The 24,245-nt window shown below is 43.1% G+C and overlaps 1 protein-coding gene across 1 annotated transcript in view; it reads left to right on the top strand.

Moving 5' to 3' along the window:
- The first annotated feature begins 322 nt into the window (after positions 1–322).
- CETP (cholesteryl ester transfer protein) overlaps positions 323–24,245 on the top strand; it is a 32,713-nt gene continuing 8,790 nt past the window's right edge. The window contains exons 1-10 of the mRNA XM_061594128.1: positions 323–563; positions 3,736–3,850; positions 6,342–6,476; positions 8,394–8,464; positions 9,926–10,013; positions 11,523–11,592; positions 15,323–15,383; positions 16,514–16,605; positions 20,761–20,940; positions 23,602–23,652. Coding sequence (XP_061450112.1) covers positions 437–563; positions 3,736–3,850; positions 6,342–6,476; positions 8,394–8,464; positions 9,926–10,013; positions 11,523–11,592; positions 15,323–15,383; positions 16,514–16,605; positions 20,761–20,940; positions 23,602–23,652 — 990 coding nt within the window. The 5' untranslated portion in view covers positions 323–436. The remainder of the gene's footprint in view (positions 564–3,735; positions 3,851–6,341; positions 6,477–8,393; positions 8,465–9,925; positions 10,014–11,522; positions 11,593–15,322; positions 15,384–16,513; positions 16,606–20,760; positions 20,941–23,601; positions 23,653–24,245) is intronic.

Genomic DNA, 24,245 nt, shown 5'->3' with positions numbered 1-24,245 from the left:
TTCTTTTTAAGATGTTCCCTCTAAAGCAGCCATCTCCGACATGGTGCCCACCAGGTGTTTGGGACTATAACTCCCATCAGCCCCAGTCTTATTTGGAGGGAGCATGCTGGCTAGGGCTGATGAGAATTATAATCGAAAACATCTGAAGGGCACCAAGTCGAGAAAAGGTGCTGCAACAGTTGCATGGATTTTAGTTAATGGCTCTCTGGGCCACATCAGCACGTAAAAGGCAAGGTGGTGGCTCTGAAGGGGTTAACTTGAGGAAACAGAAGACGTTGGTCTGAAGCAAGGAAGCTGGTCATGTCCTGCCCAGCCAGGGAGAAGAGGAGAGCCATGAGGAGCGCAAGCATCCAGCTTGCTTTGTGGTGGTGAGAGGAGGCAGTCGCTCCCATGCTTTGCAGCTCAAGGGAACTCCGGCATTGGGGATTACCAGAAAATGATGACAAGCATCCCAGTGATCGTAGTAACGCTCCTCTGCAAGTCATTGGCTTGTGGCTTTGAGCCATCCTTTTTCAATGACACAGGCATTGTCTTCAGAATGACCAAGCCGGGTGCGCTAGTGTGTAAGTCTTTGCATCTCTCTCTCTCTCTCTCTCTCTCTCCCTAATATAATATTATATCACTTCCCCAACCTACTACTCTGCAGATGTTTTGGACTTCAACTCCCATCAGCCCCCTCCAATATGGATGTGCTCCCATCAGCCCCAGCATCATACGGCCATAGAGGTTGGGGCTGATAGGAGTTGGAGTTAGTGGTATAGTCATCCAGGGTCTCAGGGGGTCTTAGACCCCTTACTTTTTTGGGTGCAGGGTCCCAGCAGGGTCCCTATCTCTTCAGCATCCTATGAGCCAATCAGCATGAAAGGGGAGTGTGTTAGCCACTGAGAAGAATCGTCTTGTATGCTTCCTTGTCCTTTCCTGCTGGTTGGAGCCAATCAGAGTGAAAGGAGGTGAGTCAGCCACTGAGAAGATTCTTTTCAGTAGCTAACACTCCCCTCTTTTGTGCTTCTTGGCTCCTAGGGACATCTGTTGTTGTGGGAGAAGGCATTAACAAAGATCTCATTCTCAACCAGCAGCAAAACAAGAGGGAGGGGGTGAGATTGTGATTATCATGAAGGGACCCTGCACTTTTGAATTTGGGACCGCATTATGGGTTGGAGTCCAAAATATCTGGAGTGCACTGTGCTGCTAGCTTTATGTCTGGCTGCGTGGGAGTTAATATGCAGTCCTATTCATGTCTGCTCCAACGTTCAGTGGAATTCATTCCCAGGTATATGTGTATAGGATTAGAGCCTAACCAACTCTTAACAATCCGGCCCAATTCTACTATATTTAAGAGGAGATCCAAGAGGAGATCCAGTTGTGTTCAATGGGCCATATTCCCAAGCAAGTGTGCATCAGACTGCAACATTGGAGCTGAACCTTTCTGCCTATTCCAGCACTTCATGATGCTAAGAGTTCAGCCTTTTCTCTCCTGGAGAGATAAATAATATTTAATTTGACAGATTAGGAAAATGAATCTGAAGAGCAGTGAGCCCCTCAAGAATTTGCCTGCCTTTTGTTACTTTCGGCTTGAACTGAAATGGCTTGTTTTATTCATTTTATCACCAAGAGATTTTTTTGTATGTAAGATTGTATAGAAATACTGTTTATTGTTTTTATGGTGTACTGTACACCACTTGGAGATTTTAAATTATTTAAGCTGTTTATTAACTGCATGCAGTGGTGGGACGGTGACTGGTGTGGTACAGATGTGCTGCCTTATTTGGTAAGGGAGTGAGCTTCAGCATATGAGAGTTATAGCACCAATCAAGTGCATGGTGCTTTAAAAGGTTTGCACCTGATTCTCCAGCTTAAAAGGTCCCTAAACCATCTTATAGATCAAGAAAACAAAAACAAAAATAGACAGTCCCTTCCCTTAGGCTTACAATCTAAAAGAAGGCATGACATAAAAGGAAAAAGAGATGGGGAGGGAGGAGGAATGGAAAGATCTGTCAAATTTGGTTCTCTCCGTTTCTAATTTTTCCAATCTTAAATTCAGTCTCCACATTTCTGCAGCAATTTGAAACGTAAAAAAAAATTCCCCATGAACATTGTCCAGCATTTTAGTGCACATTTATCCTAATAAACAGTTTTAAAAGGCTGGGAGGAAGGGAGGGATATAAATCAAATAATAAATAAATAAAATGGCAGTTTTGACTAATGAGCATATTTTTGCAAGTCATTTCTCTTCATATAATGCATTTTTGCATGTTGTTTTTCACTCATATATTCATTTTTAGACACACTTTCTCCTAATATCTGCATTTTTGTAAACACTGATTGGTGGGTGAAATGTATTTCAGAATTCAAATAAGTGCAAATTTCAAAGGATGCCTGTGTTTTGGTTCTCCTGTTGTTTTGGAAAGTGCGAATTTAATAGATTTGGCTTGAAATGCGAACTGAATCAAATTTCCCATCCATCCCTAGGAGGGAGGAGGGGAAAAAAGCAAACTTGAGCAGCAGTTCATAGTTACAGTTCTTATAATGGCTAGCTGAAATGGAAACAGTTCCAGCAGCCTGATGGAACAGCTACTACTCAGCTGAGAAACAGCCAAAGGCAGCCAATGAAATAGCCTTGCTTGTCTTCTCTACCTTTGGTGTGCATAAGCTTGCAGTCTGAAATTGGACTTAAGGGGAGGGAAATCTAGGCAGGGGAAAAGAGAGGAGGGCTTGTGGAAAGGAAACCTGGCTTAGGTGAGTGAGAACTGACAAGAGTCTGGCAGAACATTGAGATACCCCTCTGATCTAGTTTGAATTCTTGCAGGATGGATCTGCAGCAGAAGTGTGAGGATGAAAGATGCATGAACTGGAAAGTGGAATCTCACACCTTCTAATTTCACCAGTGTTGGTGATTGGGGATGATTCTGTTGCTGCATGCATTCTTTTATTGGCAGTCATGCATCCAACTTTGCAGAGGACGGTTCTCTGCTTGAAGAGCTGTATTCAGCCCAAGTCAGGTTTAAATATAAAGATCCTTAAGAAGGGAGCCTGCCTTGAAACCACCCATCTATAGGCCTCATCTGCACCATACATGTAAAGCAGGATCATACCACTTTAAACAGTCATGGCTCCCCCAAAAGGATCCTGGGAAGTGTCATTTGTTAACGGTGCTGAGAGTTGTTAGGAGACCCTTATTCCTCTCACAGAGCCACAATTGCCAGATTTCCCTGCGAAGGGGGATTGACTGTTAAATCACTCTTGTTCTGTTTGCATTTTTTATTTTATTTTTGCAGCTGTGCATATTTCTATTAATTTTCTGCTATTTTGTCATTTTCCATAAGGCTTGAGCGGTGGATCTGAACTGTGTGTGTGGGGAAATATGAAAGGCAATGTACTAAATACTGTGCCAGAGGCACTCAAATTCTGCAATTTGTTTAAATTGTACAAAAGAAACATATTTGCATAATTAATTCTGCTGACCAAAAGGAGAGGTTGGATATTACGTAAGGCACATAATCCTTGACTTCCCTGTTCTAAAGCTTTCACCAGGCATTGTTCTTATTGTTATCTTCACAGTCCTAAGGGCTAGAAACTTACTTTTTAATAACTGAGAAGACTTTCAGGGTGCCTGCCAAATTCTTCTGTAGCATCATATTCCTTGCTTTTAGCATGCTTGTGCTGGATCATGGAATGTATCCAGCCCTGACTGATGGTAGTTGTCTCTGACTGGTGTGTCTTGTTCTTACTCTGCAGTAAATGAGGAAACAGCTCAGGTCATTCAAGCAGCATTTCGACATGCAGAGTACCCCGACATTACCGGAGAGAAGTCCATGCACTTTCTTGGCAAAATTGCCTATGGATTGACAAAGTAAGTGGGGCTTCTGAGCTTCCTTAGTTATATCTCGCCTATATCTGAAAATGTTGCTTTCTTTCCAATTTGCATTTTTCCAGTCTTTGGTCCAGTTCTTCACATTTCTACAACCATTTGCATTAAAAAAAAAAGCCTCATGGAAGTTCATTGGTATTTTAGTGTGTTTTGTCCTAGTACACACGGTTTTATGCAATTGTGCCTAATACACATATTTTTGCAAGCAATTTCCCCAAATGTAATGCATTTTGTATGTTATGTTCACTCATAGATGTATGTATGCATGCATACTTTCCCATAGTATATGCATTTTTGTACACGCCCTTTGTTAACTGCATTGCAAAATATAGAGACGCGCAAATTGTAAAGTATGCCAGCGTTAAGATTCACATATTGTTTCCCGGAGTGCAAATTAGGTAGATTCACCTTTAAATCTGAACTGGATCAAATTTCTCCTCCATCCTTAATCTTATTTTACTGTCCTATGAGAGGACTCTTAGGAAGCTGCTGTGCCTTGTCCTAGGTCAGATTATTTGTCCATCTAGGGCAGTACCGCATGTTCTAACAGGCAGCGGCTCTTCTCTGTCTCCAAGCAGAGGCCTTCCCCGTTTGCTACTCACTGGTCTTCAACCGGTGGGTCAGGACCCACTGCTGGGTCACAGCCTGGTCTAAGGTGGGTTGCAATAGCATAAGATTGCATGGTAAAGAAAATTAAGAAATGGATCCCTAAATGCCTGCTTGGGTTAAAAGTGAGTCCTGGCTCTGAAAAGGCTGAAGACCACTGCACCCCATCCTTTTACCTGGACATGTCAAGGAATGGACCTGGGACCTTTTGCATGCAAAACAGGTGCTCTGCCACTGAGCGGTGGCTCCTCCCCTTCCTAACCCTGTATCAGCATTGTCCAGCAGAAGCTAGTTTGGGAACTCCCTGCCTATAGACATCAATCATTTGCTTAAAACTTTTTGTTTAGATAAGTCTATCCAGACCTTTATTTATTTGATTTATATCCCGCCCTTCCCCCCATCAGGAGCCCAGGGTGGCAAAAAAAAGCACCAAAAACACTCTAAAACATCATAAAAACAGACTCTAAAATACATTAAAACAAAACATCTTTAAAAACATTTTTTTTAAAAAAAGCTTTCAAACAATTTTTTTTGAAAACAAGGTTAGAAACATCTAGACATATAGAATGTGAATATGTATTTTACTCTTTGTGCTTACTGTTGATTTGAATTTTCTTTTGAATGTTTAAAAACCTATTTTTAACTCTTTTTTGATAATTTTATTTTTTTTTGAAACCTGATTAGAGGTTTTATTACAATCAAGCAGTACATAAATTTTGTTAAATAAAATAAAAAATAAACATGTCTTTCAGCCTTCCCCAACCTGTTGGGCAGTGCTGGCTGGGCTGATGGAAGCTGTGGTCTAAAACATCTGGAAGATTTGAGATTGGGGAAGGCTGATGTAGTTCCAGCACTAGGATAAGCCAAAGGCCATGATAAAATTAATAGGAGTCTAGTTTGTGATTGTGGCCTTATCTGTACTATACATTTAAAGCAGTATTATACCACTTTAAACAGTCATGGCTTCCCCCAAAGAATCCTGGGAACTATAGTTTAAGGGTGCTGTAAGAGGCTCTTATTTCCTTCATAAAGTTCGCTGGGAAGAGGGATTGATTGTTAAACCACTCTAGCAGTTGTAGCACAGTGAATGGAATGGGGCTGGTCTCCTAACAATTCTCAGCACTCTTAACAAACTGCAGTTCCCAGGATTCTTTGAGGGAAGCCATGACTATTTAAAGTGGTATAATACTGCTTTAAATGTTTAGTGCAGATGGGGTCTCTGTCAGTTGTGCGTGATCCATAGCTAGGGAAGGAATGATCTGTCAATTTCAGTTCTCTCAGTTTCTCATTTTGCTAACCTTAAATTCGGTTCTCCGGATTTCTGCAGCAGTTTGCAATTAAAAAAAAAAAATCCTCATGAAAGTTCCTCAGCATTTTAGTGTGAATATGTCCTAATAAATACATTTTTATATGCAGATTTTGACTAATGTACACATTTTTGCAAGCAATTTTATCCTAATATAATGTATTTTGGTATGTTATTTTTATGAATATATATTTTGTGAAAACCTTTCCCCAATATATGCATTTCTGTAAACATTGCTTGGTTGGACTGTGGGCTCGTCTACACGGTGATTTAGTGTGTGGCATCGCAATATTTTGGATAAGTGCAAATTTCAAAGGATGGCTGTGTTTTAGTTCTCCTATTGTTGTGGAATGTGCAAATATGATAAATTTGGCTTTAAATGCAAACTGAATCAAATTTCTTCCCCATCCCTGCCCATAGCTAAAGGTCCCATGTAAGGGTATACTTGGATGTGCTGGCTGAGGGAGTGCGAGGAGGGCATGGAGAGGAGAGAAAGTGGCCTGCATGTAGATTTGCCCACCCTGGTTCAGCTGTACCGAGTCAGTTGTTTCCTTTCCACAGCATCCATGTCAATGAACTGACTATAGAAAACACTGAGGTTGACTTCAAGGAGAATGTTGCCATTGACATTGAAATTCAGAATGTTTCAGCCTCCTTCAAAGGAACCTTGAGCTATGGCTACGTGGGTGCCTGGTGGTGAGTATTCCCAGAGAAGTCAGTGTGTGCCGGTTGGTTCCTTTTGGGGAAACTCTAGGAAGGTGACTCAATTGATCTCAATTTGGTGTGAAAATGGAAACATCTGCTTTGCATTTACTCCAACTCCATGTTTGCATCACCACCTTTAAGCTTCTAGTCCCTTGCAGTTCCAGTTCATCATCTTTGCACCCCTGCCTACAGGGCAACTCATGAGCAGCAAGCAAGGCTGGAAGAACATCTGCAGGGTGCCTCTTGCTTTCCATTTTGCGCAAACTAATTTCTACACAGAGCTTATCCTGCATTCCAAAAGCTACCTTGGGTTTTCCACTTTTCTGCCTTCTCCCAAAGGACTCTGGGAACTGTAGTTTGGTGATGGGTGCAGAGACCTCTCTGTTACATATCCCTACCTCCTTTCCTTTACAAAACTACAGTTCCCAGTATTCCTTATTTAATCTCCCCACAAGCAAATCAGGATGAATGCTCATTCAAACAGCTGATGTTGCCTAATGCCTCTGCAAACTAATTGGGGTAAATGCTCATTAAACAGGTTGTCTGGAAGTGATCACAGAGAATATTAAGAAAGCTTATGAGCTGAATTTATTATTGTGTCTCTGACCTCTTTCCCTATCTCTAGGTCAAGACAGATGTAACATTTATAAGGAGTGGGGGCAGGTTTGGAAGTAGCTTCCCACATTGTTCAAACAAACCTTTTCTTCTTTTGGGACAAGATACGAAAAACCCTCACCTGTGATTTTCCTGCCATGATTAATTTGAATGCAGGAAAGCAAATGCAGATTGTGCTGACTTACTAATACTAATGATATCATAATGCACGTGAAGAAACATGGCCCAAATCCTCTGAGCAATTCTGCAGGTGAAAAATGTGTAAATGAATAAATGCACTTGGAAAAAATTAGGCAGGACAGCTGAGACACAATGGGGTGGCCAAGATTGACGGATGAATCAGCATTCAGTTTCCTGATATTATTGTTTATGAGTCCCTCCCAACATCTCTTTTAATCGGGCACTCATTGTGATTTGTGCTCATGATGTTATTGGAGTGGTTATACATGATTGCTCTTTCAACCTGCAAAGGTTTTGGGGCGGTTATACTCCTTCATTTGCAATAGGCGCAAAGTTTCCTGCTAAAAGCCTATACCTTTTTATACTGTAAACAATCTTGTGTTTTGCTTTTGTCCCATGTTTGTTGCACTCTGGAGCAAGAGTGCCTCTCTAGATGTCAACAAAGCAATAACATTGGGAAGCATTGCAGAACAATAAAGCAGAATGATGTGTGGACGGTCCATTATAGATCCACCACTAATGCACTATGATTGTATTAATGACATATTGCAGAATACAACTGCAAAAAATCAACCTCTCTGTGTTACAGATAAATGTTTATTTATGTACATGGCCTTTTACAAAGAGTTTTGACAGATCCAATAAATATTTATCTAAAATATGGACACCAGTCATGTCAACGATAGTGAAGCTAGAGACACAGCAGGCTTGCTGTCACTTCTGTCCATCTAGTGTAGATTGTAAGCACTTTGGGGAGGGATTGTATCATTTCTCTGTTGTGTACAGTGCTGTTGACATTATGCAGAACTTATATAATAGAAGTAGTGAGAGTTTTCTCATTACTGGTTTGTTACCTACTGCACAACGACCATAATCCCTGACCATTGGCCATGCTAGCTGGGACTGATGGGAGCTGTAGTCCAACAACTTCTGACATCACGTTGGCTATCCTGCCCTAGAGCCTAATGCATGCAAAGCATGCACTCCATCACGAAATAGCTGGCCTTCCCCTTAATTCCGTCCGTGTTCCACCTGTCCCTAAAATGTTGCTTTGACATTGTAGCTGTGGATGATGTGGTGTGTGGATGATTATTTTTAAAAATGTTCTCACAGGTTGAAACTCATCCATTATATCGACTTCGAAATTGATTCCTCCATTGATCTCCAGATAAACATTAAACTATGTAAGTAGTTGCAGAATACCAGAAGGCTACAGCATTGGCTTTTCAGCTTCAACAAAATGAGGGCTTAATGTAAACAAGAGGCAGCATGTTAGTGTCTCCTGTGAGACCAGGGGTGGGGTGGGGAGTAAGGAAAAGCAGGTTTTCCTGTGATAGAAAACCTAGTTTATTATCTCTGAAAATCAATAGAGGTATACTTTACTTGGCGTTTGCAGATGGATTGACTTATTCTCCCATCTCTGCTGGCATGTCTGTTGCCAGGCATCATCCCTCCTTCTGTTTTCAATGTTCAGGTTGTGAGTGCCGTTTCATACATAGGAAAAATGGCCCTGCTTAAAAGTTACTCCTTCCCCTCTTTTGTTGGGTGGGGGGGATTGGATTCTGCATAATTTAATGAGAAAAATACATCTGAAAATTATCAAAGAGGACAGAATGTTCTGATGAAATTCCAATGGTTTTTTGTTGTGCTTACTTTACTTTTGAGGTGGCCCAGAGGTGTTTGCATGAGTCCTTCCTTTCATTCTGCAAATCATCTCACCAGTGGTCTGCACTCTGCAGCCTCCCCAGGTGCCCAGGCTTCAGTCAAAGCCAAAGAGAAGGCATCATGTGGTAATTCCTCCCAAGTGGCCTTTTCAAGAACCGGAAGTGCAGGCAGCCGGGAAAGCTGCAGAGTACAGGAGAAATATTTACTGGAAAGGAGAACACACACACGTTACCCTTAGCCATGATAAGGTAATCTCAGTAATGTACATCCACTGACATTCTAAAGAAATTTGAAAGCACCCTGAAAACGAGGCAGAAAAATGGAAGCCCCTTCTGCAAGAGAAGACAACTTTTGAGAAACTGAAGGACAGATTTCAGCATGGCACCAATCCCCATACAAAAGAGAGGTATCAGGAGGCTTGGGAGAACCCAATGTTTTGCAGAACCTCCCCAAATTAGCAACATTAGAAAAGGAAGGGAATCCCCCAAAGATCTAAATGACAGCTGAGCATGTTCAGTGGCCACAGCGGTCACTGTTGAAGGGAGGAACAGAAAATGGGTGACAGGGGAAAGTGAATGGAGTAGCTAGAATCCTGAAGAGAGGCACTCCACGCTGCAACTTTTTGTCGCAGGGCCCACTTGCAGTCTGCTGAATAGCTGGACAGCAGAAGAAATTCATTCCGTTGACATCATGCAAGGAGGGGGCTTACCTGAATAGCCGCTGGAGCAGGTAAGCCTCCCCCCTTGGCATAGATGAGGAACCAATGAGGACAAATTGGAGTAATTTATTGTTAATTGTAATTAAAATGTATCCATTTGTTCCTCAATGCATTTGTTTTGGAACAAGCAGAAATTGAACCAAATGGGCTTTTGGGATTTGCAATCCTTGTTCTGGAATCAGTGTTCTTACAGTTCCCTCTCCTCCTTCCTGGAAAGCTGTGGTTCCTAATAACTTGAGGCATTTGTTTCTCTGTTGAGCAGTGTGTGAAGAGGAGCGAGTGGTAGTGGACACGTCGGACTGTTACCTGACCTTCCACAAGCTGACCCTGCACCTCCAAGGAGACAAAGAGTATGCTTCGTTATTTGAAATCTGGCCCGGGGTTTGGCACTGCCTCTCTTTCCCAGGAAGGACCCCTATATCCATGGGGCTAGGAACATAAGGAGCTGTCTCATAGTGAGTCAGACCATTGGCCCATCTCGCTTAGTGCTGTCTACGCTAACCGGCAGCAGCTCTCCAGGGATTCAGGCTGATTTCTCTCCCAGCCCCTACCTTGAGATGTCAGGGATTGAACCCAGGCTTCTGCATGCAAAGCAGATGCTCTTACACTGAGTTATGGCCCCCTACTAAAATAGGCATATAGGAAGCTGCCTTATACTGAGTCAGACTGTTTGTCCATCAAGCTCAGTATTGTCTACACTGACTGGCAGCAGCTGTCCAGGGATTCAGGATGGGTTAGCTCCCAGTCCAACCTGGAGATGCCAGGGATTGAACCTGCCTTCTGCATGCAAAGCAGATGTTCTGCCGGTGAGCTATCGTCCTTCCTTATGTAGCAAAACATTCTGGGTGGCTGCTCTACAACTGTCGTCCCCCCCCTCCCCGTTCTGCACACCCACTAAACCCTAACCCCAAAGGCCAAGCTGCCTGTGATGCTAAGCACATTATTAGCAGATGTTTTCAATAAATAGCAGGTGCAGACGAGGGGGATTTTCATCAGGACCACATTGCATGGGAAGGGGGGGTGTAACCCTTCCAGAGGTGGGCCTGAATAAAATTCCATCCCATCCCACATTGCTATTAACCCCAAAATAAAACCTCCCATTTGTGCCCATGTGAGATTCCCCCCCCCCAAACAGCAGGGCTAACAGGACCAGGGTGGAGGGGGACACAGAGTTTTGACAGAATTGTGGCTGGGAAGGGAAAAGTTAAACCTGCTGTGGCCTTGGTGAACATTTGGGGCTCCCACATGTTCTATTTTAAAAAAATCAAAACCCTGAAAAACTTTCTAATGGTGTGTTTAGCAAAATGTCCCGTTTGTCCTGAAGTATCCATAGAGAAACCTTTGTGACAAGGCCAGCCCAAAAACATTGTGCTGCCTGAGGCAAAGGAGAAGATGGCTCCCCATTCCAATTACAGAAGCCCCCGAGACTGGCTGCTGAACCTTACTTCAACACCACTAGTGACAGGACCACGTGCTCCACCACCTTGGAGTCAGCAAGCTAGTTAAGGGGGCAGGCGGGTGGGGGATGAGAAGCTGTGTAGCACACAAGCTTATACTCCCCAAGGAGTGGCCACCACTCCCCACAACATCTGCTGCTTGAGGCAGTTGCTTCGCTTGGCCTAATGGCTGGGCTAGCCTTGCCTTGTAAGGCTATCTAGCTTGCCCTGACTTCTAACGTCCAGGATTAATTTAAAGCTTTAATACACACCCTGTATTGCTTGTATTTGGATGTTCTTTAGATTTAGAGTTTTATGTGTTTAGAATCTCCTTGTGTTGTAACTCAACGAGAGCCCCGAAGACAGGGCATGAAGAAAATCCAAATCAGCTTTTGAGCTCACACTCAGTCTTTTTCCATGCAGCCCAGGATGGGTAAAACAGCTTTTTACAAACTTCATCTCATTCACCTTGAAACTAGTTCTCAAAAACCAGGTAAGACCCATGGATGGGGTAACTGACACAAAAGTGATAGCATCTGATGATGAATGTTATGCATGCAGGACAGTTAATCAGATGTAGAGGTGGAAAGATCTGTCAGTTTTGGTCCTCTCAGTTCCTCATTTTTCTAATCTTAAATTCAGTCCTCCACATTTCTGCACAATTTGTGATTTTTTTAAAATCCTCATGAAAATTCTTCAGCATTTTAGTGTGGATTTCTCCTAATACATTTCTGTATACAGTTTTGACTAATGTACACATTTTTTGCAAGCAGTTTATTCTAATATAATGCATTTTATATGTGATTTTTACCAATATATTCATTTTGTGCACACTTTCCCCTAATCTGTGCACGTTTGTAAACATTGCTTGGTTAGAGAACTGCATTACAAAAGTGTGAATTTCGAAGGATGGCTGTGTTTCATTTCTTTCGTTTCATTTCTATTGTTTCGGAAAGTGCAAATTTGATAAATTTGTCTTTAAATGCGAACTGAATTGAATTTCTTCCCCATCCCTAATCAGACTACAGTATGGCAAAGGCAGATGCAGAAAGACTTGGTTTACAAGATCTTAATGAAATTGCAGTTGATCTGGCTTTACCCTGAAAGTTGGCTTACGGTTTAGCTTTCAAGCCTCTGGGGAACAATGTTTTTGAAGCGCTGCTTTCTGGCAAACTGGAATCTGGCTTTAGACACTTTGTAAACTGAGGATGTCTTCCTTAGCACTCTTGTCCCTAGGGATAAGCAAACGAAAAAAAGGATCAAAAGTCTACAGTAGCCTTCCCGAAACCGGTGCCCTTCAGAGGTTTTAGACTAACACTCCAATCAACCCCAGGCTGCATGCCTGTGCTGGATAGAACTAATGTGTGTTTTAGTCCAAATATCTGGAGGGCACCAGGTTGGCAAACGCTGGGCTACAGAATTAGTATTTGTTAACATTTAAACCCCATTTTTCAGTGACTGTGGACTGGGGTTATTAATTGCTTTTGCTGATGTATGGCATTACAGCAGTTGTTCAGTGTTCAGGGCTGGCCTTACACTTTTGTCATCTGACACAAGAAGGCTAAATCCTTTATTTTGCTTCTGCCTGTACTGGTTGTTCCTTCACCTAGTTGTCATCAGGCTGACGGCTCATCAGCTGGTAAATTGCAGCATCAGAGATGTAAGTCATCAAGGTCAAATGCCCCGTACAAAACTTGCAGATCATCTTCTTCTAGGGACGGCTGAATTTGTTACTCTCGGATTCTCTCTAATCTTTCCAGTTTTAAGTCCAGTTTTCCACATATGTGATTTTTTTTAAAAAAACAAGTCCTCATGAAGATTCTTTAGCATTTTAGTGCTAATTTCTTCTAATATAAAAAATCACATATGTGGAAAACTGGACTTAGAACTGGAAAGATTAGAGAGAATCCGAGAGTAACAAATTCAACATCGAAGGCCCTCCTCTGGGTGCCTACTCAGAGAGACGCCCGGAAGGCGACTACAAGAAAGAGGGCCTTCTCGGTGGTGGCCCCCGAATTATGGAACACCCTTCCTGATGAGGTTCGCCTGGTGCCTACATTGCTATCCTTTCGACGCCAGGTGAAAACCTTCCTCTTTGTCCAGGCATTTTAAAATTTTTAATATTTTAATATTTTTTGTACTTGTTAATAGTTTGTATTTGTATCTAATGTTTTAACAGACAGTCATACGACACACCTTTTATAATTGGATGATTAGCTGGTTTTTAGCTGCTTTTTAAATTGTTTGTAAGTGTTATTTTTTATGTACACCGCCCAGAGAGCACTGCTATGGGCGGTATAAAAGTTCAATCAAATCAAATAAATAAATAAATCAAATAAATAATATAAGCATTTTTGTATGCAGTTTTGCCCAAAGCACACCTTTTTGCGAGGCAATTTCCCTTAGTATAATGAGCGTTTGTGTGTTATCACTAATATATGCATTAATATGCACACTACCCTAGTATGTATATGCCTTTTTTGTACACATTATGTGGCTGGAGAACTGCTCAGCAAAATTTGGAGGATGACTGTGGTTTGGTTTGCATATTGTTTCTGAAAGTGCAACTTATTTAAGTTCACCTTTAAATGTGAACTGAACCACATTTCTCCTCTGTCCTATCTCCTTCACACAGTACCTTTCAATGCTGCCGCTTCACACATTCATCTGTGAGTTATCAAGTGTTGTCCCATCAAGTAACACGGGGGTAGGCAACGTGGTATGCTCCAGAAGTTGGACTACTACTCCCATCATGCCTGGCCATTGGCCATTACTTGCTGAGGCTATTGGAAGTTGGAGTCCAACAACGTCTGGAGGGCGCCATGTTGGCTGCACCTGAAGTAATGTGTGAAATATCAGTTTGTTTTTCCAGATGCCAGTTTCCCTTGCTTGTTGCCATTTACTTTGCTCTACTTAACTTATTGTTTTCTTGGGTACGTACCTCATTCTCAGCTTCCATGATCCAGAATTGTGTCTACTCCTCGCTGTAAACACATGGCTTCATCACCGGCCCATCTCAGACAAACTTGAGCTTTATGAGATAAAACATATCTTCAGCAGAGTAAAACTGGCAAAACAGAATTAAGCTCTAACCAGTCCACTTTCTCCTCACCGGGGATGTGCTAGAATTCTGCCCAATTGGTACCAAATTTTCCATTTATTTGCTTATTCGCTTTTGTTGTGGATCGAATTTTTATATAGTGATTTTCCGTAGCTATCTTTGGAAACCAATTTTTTTTGGAAAAAGTGTCTAAAATAAAGATATAGATATAAAAATTTCCTTCAATTTATTTATATTTCCTTTCAAAATATCAATATTAATATAATTTTTTTTTCCAATGGAGGGAAATGGATTGATAAAAACAGTGGCTAGTGGACAAAGAGTGGTCTCAAATTGATACTAGCCTGTTAGGTTGACAGATTGCTTTCGAACCAGTACTGCCCAATGGATCCCATACCTACCCCTCACACAGACTAGCTGAATAAATGAAACAGTCTTTGGTAAAAATATATGTAAAGTAGTTTACTCATGGCCTGCCATATGTTCAGGAAACATAGGCTTTAGCTTGAAGAGAAAAGGTAGTAGTAGTACTTAGTAAGTTTAGTCAATGATCATAAAGTGTTGTGTTAGAACAGCCTTCTGTGGCACATGGTAGGTGTTCATGTGAATCAGTTTGCTACTGCCCTAAAACTTGGTGACCAGTCAATGACTAAGTAACTTTTTTCAGACATTCTGTTGACTAGTGAACCTATTAATAGCCCCGTCTGCGGGTCAAACTATAGATGGTATGTGGAGATCTACCACCCCAAAAGTAAAAGCAGCTGGGACGGATTATATTGGGGCCATGATAAGTGCCATTTTCCTGTTCCAAAGTGCTTCCCCCCCCAATTTACAGGCATCTGCTTTGAGACATTATGAAGTTCTACTAAACTAGAATTTAAACCCCATCAACGGTTTGTTTCGCATGTTACAAAATTCTTACAGGGAAAATGTATGCACCCATAGGAACCTGCCTAATGCTGAATCAGACCATTGGTCCATCTAGCTCAGTACTGTCTACACTGACTGGCAGGGGCTCTCCAGGGTTTCAAGCAAAGGTCCTTCCGAGCCCCACCAGGAAATGCCAGGGATTGAACCTGGGACCATCTATTTGATGCTCTACGTACCACTGAGCTATGGCCATTCCTCAAACAGGTACTTGAACATCTCTCCTCTTTTACAGGTGTGTAAAGAAATTAACTACCTTTCTCAGATACTGGCAGACTTTGTGCAGGACACAGCAGGTAAATAAATTCCCATTCACTGTTGTTATAATTACTGGGTTCCTGCTGGGAGGAAGGGTGGGATATAAATCAAATAGATAAAATTATTTTTTATTAAAAAGCCCCCTCCCCCCTTTATATAACAAAGCCCACCTGCAGTCTCATGTGGTATAGTCTGTCCTTGCACTTCAGGAATATATTGCTTTGTTCTGATGCATGTGTAGATCTGGAATGTGTACGCTTTACATCTGTGAAGTACAAAGCCTGATTTCAAAGGTCCTTAGCTAGAGATGAAAAAAATAACAGGGTTGGCTGGCAGTCCTAGTTAGACATAAACAAACAGACAAACTGGAGCAGTTTGGGACATATACCACCACCCACACAGGCTGCCTGGAGGTCTACTTTTATGACTCACTGGCCATAAAAGGAAGGACAATTAGGCAATCAAAGACTCAGAGGAGTATCCTGCAAAGAATATTCAAAACTGTAATAAAATGTTGCAGTGTGGATTGCTGGTGCTTAGGATTCCAGCCAACCCATTCCATTTCACCTCCTTCTGTTTTCCATTTTAACTTCCTCTCTCTATCCCTTTGTGCTGTTTTGGGCCTCACCTGCCCCCCTTAGGAACATATTTTCTTAAAGGTTTTTTAAAGTTATTTTTGGGCACTTCTGCAAACCTTGATGTTCTTCCAAGCCTGCTAGCATGTCGCTTTTGTCCATAAATGGTGCTGTTCTGGCTACATAAACAATGACACTCAGCAGTCTGAAGGGAAGCAAGTGGTAGCTGCAACGAAATGGTGTAGTGTGGAGGGCTGGCTGGAACCCTGCCCTCTTCCAGGATACTCTGTTCTTTTCTCCTTTCCGTCACCCCACTCCATCCAACAGTGAGTCAACATTCCATGACCATGGGGCCTCCTTAGTCCTCACTGGCCTGTTCTGGGGTATTCCTGACCCCAAGGGCTATTCTTCCATAGGGTTTCTTTTTTCTACTCCTGCAAACCCCAGGAGTTCCCCCTAAGCCTGCTGACACCTCTTGCGTGCAGATCGTGCCATTTTAACTCTATAAGGGTCAGCGCCTGGAGTCTTGAGATCACTATTATAAATTCTATATGGTTGTGTTGAAAGGAGACTCTTTTTCATTTTTCTGGTAGCAAACTTCCTACAAGATGGCGATATAGGAGTGGATATTTCTCTGACATCATCTCCAGTAATAAAAGCAAATTACGTTGAATCACATCACAAGGTAAGGAGATATGCTCGTTGTCAGTTTCCCTGTGTGGAGGAGCGAAGGGCAATGGGTGACAATGTTTATCCAGCCTCTGTAGCGTTGCTCAGGCTTGCAGTAAAGAACAGACTCTGCTATTCAGAATAGCTACTATTCTGTGGAACTGGCCATGTTACAGATGCCATATAACACTTGTTCTACACCTGTAGAAATGGTTCCTTCAGTGTGGCAGTGCCTGCACCTTGGAGCTCCCTGCCTTATTGACGTCCGGCAAGCACCTTTATCTTTTTGGCACTTGCTTCAAACATTCCTGTTTAGGCAAGCCTATCCAGATTAGGGATGGAAAGTTCTGTCAAATTTGGTTCTCTTGGTTTCTCATTTTTCCAATCTTAAATTCGGTTCTCCACATTTCTGCAGCAATTTGCTTTAAAAAAAAAAAAATCCTCATGAAAGTCTCCAGCGTTTTAGTGTGAATTTCTCCTAATAAAGACATTTTTGTAGGCAGTTTTGATTGATGTACACATTTTTGCAAGCGGTTTCTCATCATAGAATGCACTCTGTATGCTATTTCGCTCATATACTGTATTCATTTTTATGCACACTTTCCCCTCGCATACGCATTTTTGCAAACATTGGTTGGTTCGCAAGCTGCACTGCAGAATTTGGATAAGTGCAAATTCTGAAGGACGGCTGTCTTTCGGTTCCTATATTGTTTTGGACAGTGCGAATTTGATAGATTCGGCTTGAAATGAATCAAATATCTCGCCCATCCCTAATCCGGATACATAGATGCTGATGCTTTTTAATCTCATTTTAGTCTACTGCTGTTTTTAATCACTTTAAAAAACATTTTTAATTACTTGTTTTTAACTGTTTTTATTGATAATTTAAAAGTGTCTTGTAAATTGCTTAGAGGTTTTTCACAATCAAGTGGTATATAAATTTTTGTTACATAAATGCATAAAATAAAAATTTAACTGTTTATTTTAATACAAAAATGCAGTTGACACCTAGAATAAGGCTGGAGTTACCTTTTCAGCCCAAGGGCCACATTCCTGCATGGCTGTGGCAGGAAAGGCCAGATGTAAAAGTGGGTGGAGCAATCATCCCTCACCCACCCATCCCCCTCACACCTATGTCTTGCATTCAGGCAAATAAGAGGTCACATCTACACCAAACCTTTAAAGTGCTCTTATACCACTTTAACAGTTATTGCTTCCCCCAAAGAATCCTGGGAACTATAGTATATTTGTGACAGAGGTACAATTCCCAGCACCCTTAACAAACTACAGTTCCCAGGATTCTTTGGGGGAATCCATGACTGTCAAAGTGGTATAAGAGCATTTTAAAGGTTTGGTGTGGATGTGACATTCTAGCCAGGCAAAAGCACTGCAGGAGAGGCAGCAAGGGGTGTGTGGCCTAGGAAGAGGGTGGGAACTAAGGAGACTCTCAAGCAGGGGTGTTGTCGTCTGGGGTTGTGGAAAGTCACGGATCCACACGTTTTTGGGGAGCAAGGTGCCAGCCAGGTCCTATACATGAGCCAATCAGCATGAAAAGGGAGCGTGTTAGTCACTGAGAAGAGTCCTTGTCCTTTTGTGCTGATTGGAGCCAGAGTGAAAGGAAGCGAGTCAGCCATTCATGCTGATTGGCTCCTAGAGATGTCTGTTGTCATGGAGTGTGGACTCGCGAGATGACACGGAGAGCAAGGGAGATGAGGGAAAGTGGAAAGGGGGTGTGGCTGTGGCTATCATGAAGGGATCCTGCACTTCTGAATTTGCCACTACACTACTGCTCTCAAGGGCCCGATAGAGAGGGCTGGAGGTTGGGCCGGTGCCAGGCGTAACTGGGCCCTTGGGCGCCAGCCTGCCCCAGGGCCCCCGCACTGCTCCACCTCCCTCTCCTCCCTTTCTGTGAATGCCCTGTGTGCTGGGCGTGCAGGTCACTGCCATCAACCAAGATGGTGATGGAGGCTTCTCTGAGGGGCTGATACTCCCCCACCTTCTTCATTGATGGCAAGCGTGCACACTACGTTGCGTGCGTGTACATGCTTGCCATCAATCAAGATGGCGGTAGGGGCATCAGCCTCTTACGAAAGCCTCTGCTGCCATCTTGGTTGATGGCAGCTGTGCCCGCAGCGTGCAGGGCATTCACAGAAAGGGAGGAGAGGGAGATGGAGCAGGCGGGTGCCGCAGGGCTGCACGGTCTGTAGGGGGGACTGGGAGCTCTGTCTCGGCGATCTGTGGCAGTGTTGGGAGTTGACCCTGCCGAGGATCACGGAAGGGAAGTGCTGCCCCCACACCCTAAGGAGGGGCCCTTCATACACCCCTCCCGTGCTGTCTCTAGAAATGCCCCCTCCTTCAATTATTAACTCTTCACTCTCCCACTACTGTTGCATGCACTTTACCACAAGAGCCTACTGAACGGAAGCACTAGCAGTTTCTTAATTGCTGAGGGGAATCAGCAAGCAAGATGGTAGCTTCCGATGTTCTTCTGTCTCTGCCATGGCGTGAGGTTTTTCCAAACACAAGCCAATGCATTGGGTACATTTTCCTACACACAGATGGCTAGCCCTTTTTTATTGTGCATTCATGGCGATTCATACTCATGATGGTATTGGGGCAGTTATATATGATTCTGCTTGCAATACGGTTTGCTTCTGCAATAAATTTGGGGCAGTCATACTGCTTTGCTATCTATCGGTGCATGTCCTGTAGCTTCCTGCTGAAATCCTGTAAATTTAATACCACAAATGTTCTGGGGTTTTTTTTGTCCCACTTTTGTTGTGCTCCAGGACAAGAGTGCCCCTCCAGGTGGCAATCAGGGATGGCACCAGACTGCATGGGCCCTTGAATGTGCAGTGGCAACGCAGCAGCATTACTGCCACTGGAGGCTTAAATAGGCCCAGCTGCGTTAGTGCACTTGTACACTGCAGGTGCACATCTATGGGGAGTGTTGATGCCCCGGGCCACCATTTTGGGTGATGGCAAGCATGTGCATACAGCACACTGAGGTGGTGCCATGGCCAGCTGTTGTGTTGCAGACAATTTAAGAGAGACACCAGAGATCAGTCTTCATCCTCTTTATTCCAGCTGCATTCTGCTCCACCCATTCAAACTCCTCCCCTTTCTGTTCTATACCTCCCAGCCTTATTTTACTACCAATCCCAATATGCAATTCTCTTAGCACGATATCACACCAGCCCACGCCAGCAGCGGGGGAGGGTTGTCTAGGCGGTTGACTCCCACTCCGTGATCCACGCCAGGGTGCACACTGCGTGACCTGATGCTAGAGCAGATCGTGGAGCAGGAGCTACACCCACCCAGCCCCAGCAGCAGGGGCCCTTGGCCAGAGCCCAACCTGGCCACCTGCTGGTGCTGGGCCTCGTGGCAATATTGTAGTAACATTGGGGAAGCATCACAGGACAGCTAATAAAGCAGAATGGTGTGTGAACGGCCCAGTATAAATCTACCACTAACACACTACGATTGTATCAATGAAGTATTGCAGAATACAATCGTGGAAAAACACCAGTCTGGACTAGTTTAGAGAAAAGGCGGGTCAGAGGAGACATGATAGAAGTGTATAAAATTATGCATGGCATTGAGAAAGTGGATAGAGAAAAGTTCTTCTCCCTCTCTCATAATACTAGAACTCGTGGACATTCAAAGAAGCTGAATGTTGGAAGATTCAGGACAGACAAAAGGAAGTACTTCTTTACTCAGTGCATAGTTAAACTATGGAATTTGCTCCCACAAGACGCAGTAATGGCCACCAGCTTGGATGGCTTTAAAAGAAGATTAGACAAATTCATGGAGGACAGGGCTATCAATGGCTACTAGCAGTGATGGCTGTGCTCTGCCACCCTAGTCAGAGGCAGTATGCTTCTGAAAACCAGTTGCCGGAAGCCTCAGGAGGGGAGAGTGTTCTTGCACTCGGGTCCTGCTTGCGGGCTTCCCCCAGGCACCTGGTTGGCCACTGTGAGAACAGGATGCTGGACTAGATGGGCCACTGGCCTGATCCAGCAGGCTCTTCTTATGTTCTTATGGAGGGACCCTGTCTGCTTGTCAGAAAGGTACCAGGGTGAAGCAGCCTTCTGCCCTCTGAGTTATGCAAGTAACATCTGCAGCTGGTTGTTATTCTACAAACTCCACTTACATTCTGTTCTCTTGAAAGGGCCTCCTCCTATATAAGAACTATTCAAGCAACTTCCATGACTCTGCATTCACACCCTCACTGCTGTCAGAATCCCGAATGCTCTACTTCTGGTTTTCAGACCACCTCCTCAACTCTCTGGTCTTGGCAGCTTTTCTAGATGAGCGTCTGGAATTAACAATCACAGGGGAAGAGCTAAAGGTAATTTTTACAAGTGGTCATTTAACCTGGCTTCTGTTGAGTTGGTGGCAAGGCGAATTGAAGTATGCTGAACTACCACTAGAAAGAAGCACCAGCTCCACCCATTTGGTCAGGCCAGTGAGCAAACCTAATGCGGAAGCTTTTAAAAGGGTCAACTAGGGATGTGCTAGAATTCCACCCAGTTTGGATTGGGTACCGAATTTTCTATTAATTCACTTGTTTTTCGTCATTGAGGATTAGATTTTAATGTCGCAAATATATTTTTGAAAATGGCCTTTAAAAAAATCTGCCTCTAAAACATGAATTTTAAGAATAATTTATTGATATTTCCTAGTACTGATATTTTTCTAGTACTGAGCTAGATGGGGGGTCAGAAGAGAGATGAGGGCTCTTAGTGAAACTGACACTAAGCCCTGATCCTTGACTCCATCCTGTGGCAGAGTAAAAAATGTAATAAATAAATCCAATCCATTCCTTCCCCCTTTGAAAAGAGTAGCGAAGGGAGGCTGGGCTACACGGACGCAAAACTGGAGCACCAGATCCTTTCATCTACAACACATATTTTAGGCCTCCTAATAAGGGGGAAATTTTTTAAAAAAGCTTCCCAACAATCTCTGGAGCTTGCTGGGTTCACCCAAGTTTTTCTGGAGCCTTTAGGAGTCTCTGAGGAGAAATGGTGTTTCGTTAATAATACATTTGAGCTGGGCCATTACGAACTTTGGCAGTATTGCTAGAGAAGCTGCTGGGAATTTTTTTCTGTTAGAGATTCCTGTTCGAGCCCCTGCTGGCAAAACAACAATTTTCAGGAGTTTATGAGAATTATTTAACCAGTCTAGGGATGCAATAGAGAGATACTCATTGATTTGGTCAGTATTGATCAACCTGATGCCTTCCAGTTTTTTGGACTACAACTCCCATCAGCCTCGGGTTCCACCGCTGCATGACGGAGCAGATGGTTGATGTTAGATTGTAGGGCAGAAGGCAGTGTTCCTTTAGAAGTGCTCAAAAGGTTTGGAGAGCAAATCTAAGCAAGTGGGGCCTGCCTGAGCATGCTAATACCCTCCTCTTCTCAAATGCCCCAGTTTGGCTCTAAAATCTTGTTGGCACGGGGACACTGTGTAGAGGGAGCAAAACATGGCACCTTACCCTATTTTATGCAGGGGTAGCCATGTTAATTTGATGTAGCAAAGCCAACAAAGAATCATGTGGCACCTTAGAGATTAATACATTTCTTAAGGCGTAAATGTTTGTGGACTTTAGTGATGCATGCCGTAATAAACTTGCACGTCTTTAAGGCGCCACAGGAAGATTCTTAGTTACTTTATATACAATATGTTTTTTCTTGTGTATAAGACAAATTTCCACTAGTGCTTGGGACACATAAGTCACATCCACACCATTCTGAGCAATCTTCCGGGAGCCACATGACAGATGTGGGAAGGGCCACACATTGATGGAACAACAAGGTCCCTTCTACACTATACATTTAAAGCACTCTTACGCCACTTTAACAGTTATGGCTTTCCCCAGAGAATCCTGGGAACTGTAGTTTAAGCTCCTTCTGGGAAGAAGGGTGGGATATAAATTTAATAAATGAATAAATGAATGAACGAGCTAGGAATAGTAGCTCTGTGACAAACTACAGTTCCTAGGATTCCTTGGGGGAAGCCATGACTGTTAAAGTGGCATAAGAGTGCTTTAAATGTATGGTGTGGCTGTGACCATAAGCTGTGGAATTCCCTCCCCACAAGTGTTCATCAGGTACTTTCATTATCCAGTTTTTGTTGTAGGCTAAAGACTCACCTCTTCACCCTGGGCTTTGGCATTGCACACATTACACACACACACACACTCCCTCTCCCTCTCAATGGGGTTCGCTGCCTAGATCCAATCTGGTTGTATTCCGATAGTCTGTCATTTGATCCCGATCTGCCCTTATTTTGTTCCTGCTTACCGGTTTGATTCGCTGCTGTGTTTGTTTGTTTTTTGGCAAAAAGAAATTGCATAATTTTTAATGTAAATGCTTATTGTTAACGTAAGTGTTTATTTATACCCTGCCTTTCGGCCCTCAAGGCGGCTTACAGAAAAAGTAAACACAAATATAAAAACACATCAATAAAGCAATACATTGTACAAAATAGCAATATGTAAATGATCACAGTGTTCCCCTTGTTTCCCCCCCCTATTGACATATCAATGAGGCAGACAATCACCTTTGAGTCTGTTCCTTGCCTTCGGTTAATGAATGTTAATGGGGGGGTCGTTATCACACCTACACAGCCGTTACAAACGCATCAACTTAGAGGAAATACAATTACGAAGATAATTATGAAAGATCAGGGGGGGAAATAGGAAAAAAATCAGTGCCAATTAGAACCATAGCCTGCCGCAAGGAATCAGTGCCAGTTTGAAAAGACAGCGGACTGTCAGATTCAGTCGAAATCCGATACTAAGTCCGATTTAGTGGGTATTCTGTCCCCTCCCTCACACACATTTAGGACCTGTCCTATTCTTTTGATTGTAAATTATTCTAACTCTTAATTTTTTATTTTTATATTGTCATAACCCACCCTAGGACCTTATGGTGGGTAACGAAATCCAACATTTACTAACAATTCTCTCTCTCTCTCTCTCTCTCTCTTTCTTTCTTTCTTTCTTAAGGACATGTTTGAAAGTGAAGAGCTGAACCCTCACCAGGAGGCTGTACAAGAGGTAACGTTTGACCAGAACTCAACCTGTAATTTCACAAACAGGTAACACACTGACACTAATACCTGGACATCACTTTGGTAAAGAAAAAGAAAAACCTTTTCAAGCCCCTCGCTTCTTCTAAAAAAACAACGGGATTGCAAAACAGAAGGAAGTTTATATTTGAGGGATTTGCATGACGGTATCACATCTGCAGGCAGTACCAGCTCTCTGCTCATCTCTGTTTTGGGTAGGGCTCATCTACCCTTTACAGCTGCCTAATAAGCAGTAGTTCAACAGGTGAAATGTGTCCTCGTTGCTGCATTTGCAGGCTGGAAAGATACGCAAAGTTGGGTTCCTGACTGGGACAGCAGCTCAGAAGCCACAAAAAGGCAATCCTCCTTTCATGGCTGTTGCTGCACATACATGATCAAGTATGTGACATACTAGATTGGGTGATGCTTTTCCCATATGCAGAGCACGGAGGGGAGAAGATGCACTTTCCCTCCCCACACATCCAGCATGCTTGACTCTGCTCTGAAGCCACATAACATCTATGTGTGCAGTTGTAACGTTCAAACAGGGCAACCTTCTTCAACCTGGTACCCTCCAGATGT

This window comes from Rhineura floridana, chromosome 13, assembly GCF_030035675.1.
Source record: "Rhineura floridana isolate rRhiFlo1 chromosome 13, rRhiFlo1.hap2, whole genome shotgun sequence".
In the NCBI taxonomy this organism is placed as follows: domain Eukaryota; kingdom Metazoa; phylum Chordata; class Lepidosauria; order Squamata; family Rhineuridae; genus Rhineura; species Rhineura floridana.
Note: the sequence above shows the minus strand (reverse complement) of the source record. Positions and strands in the feature narration are given on the sequence as shown.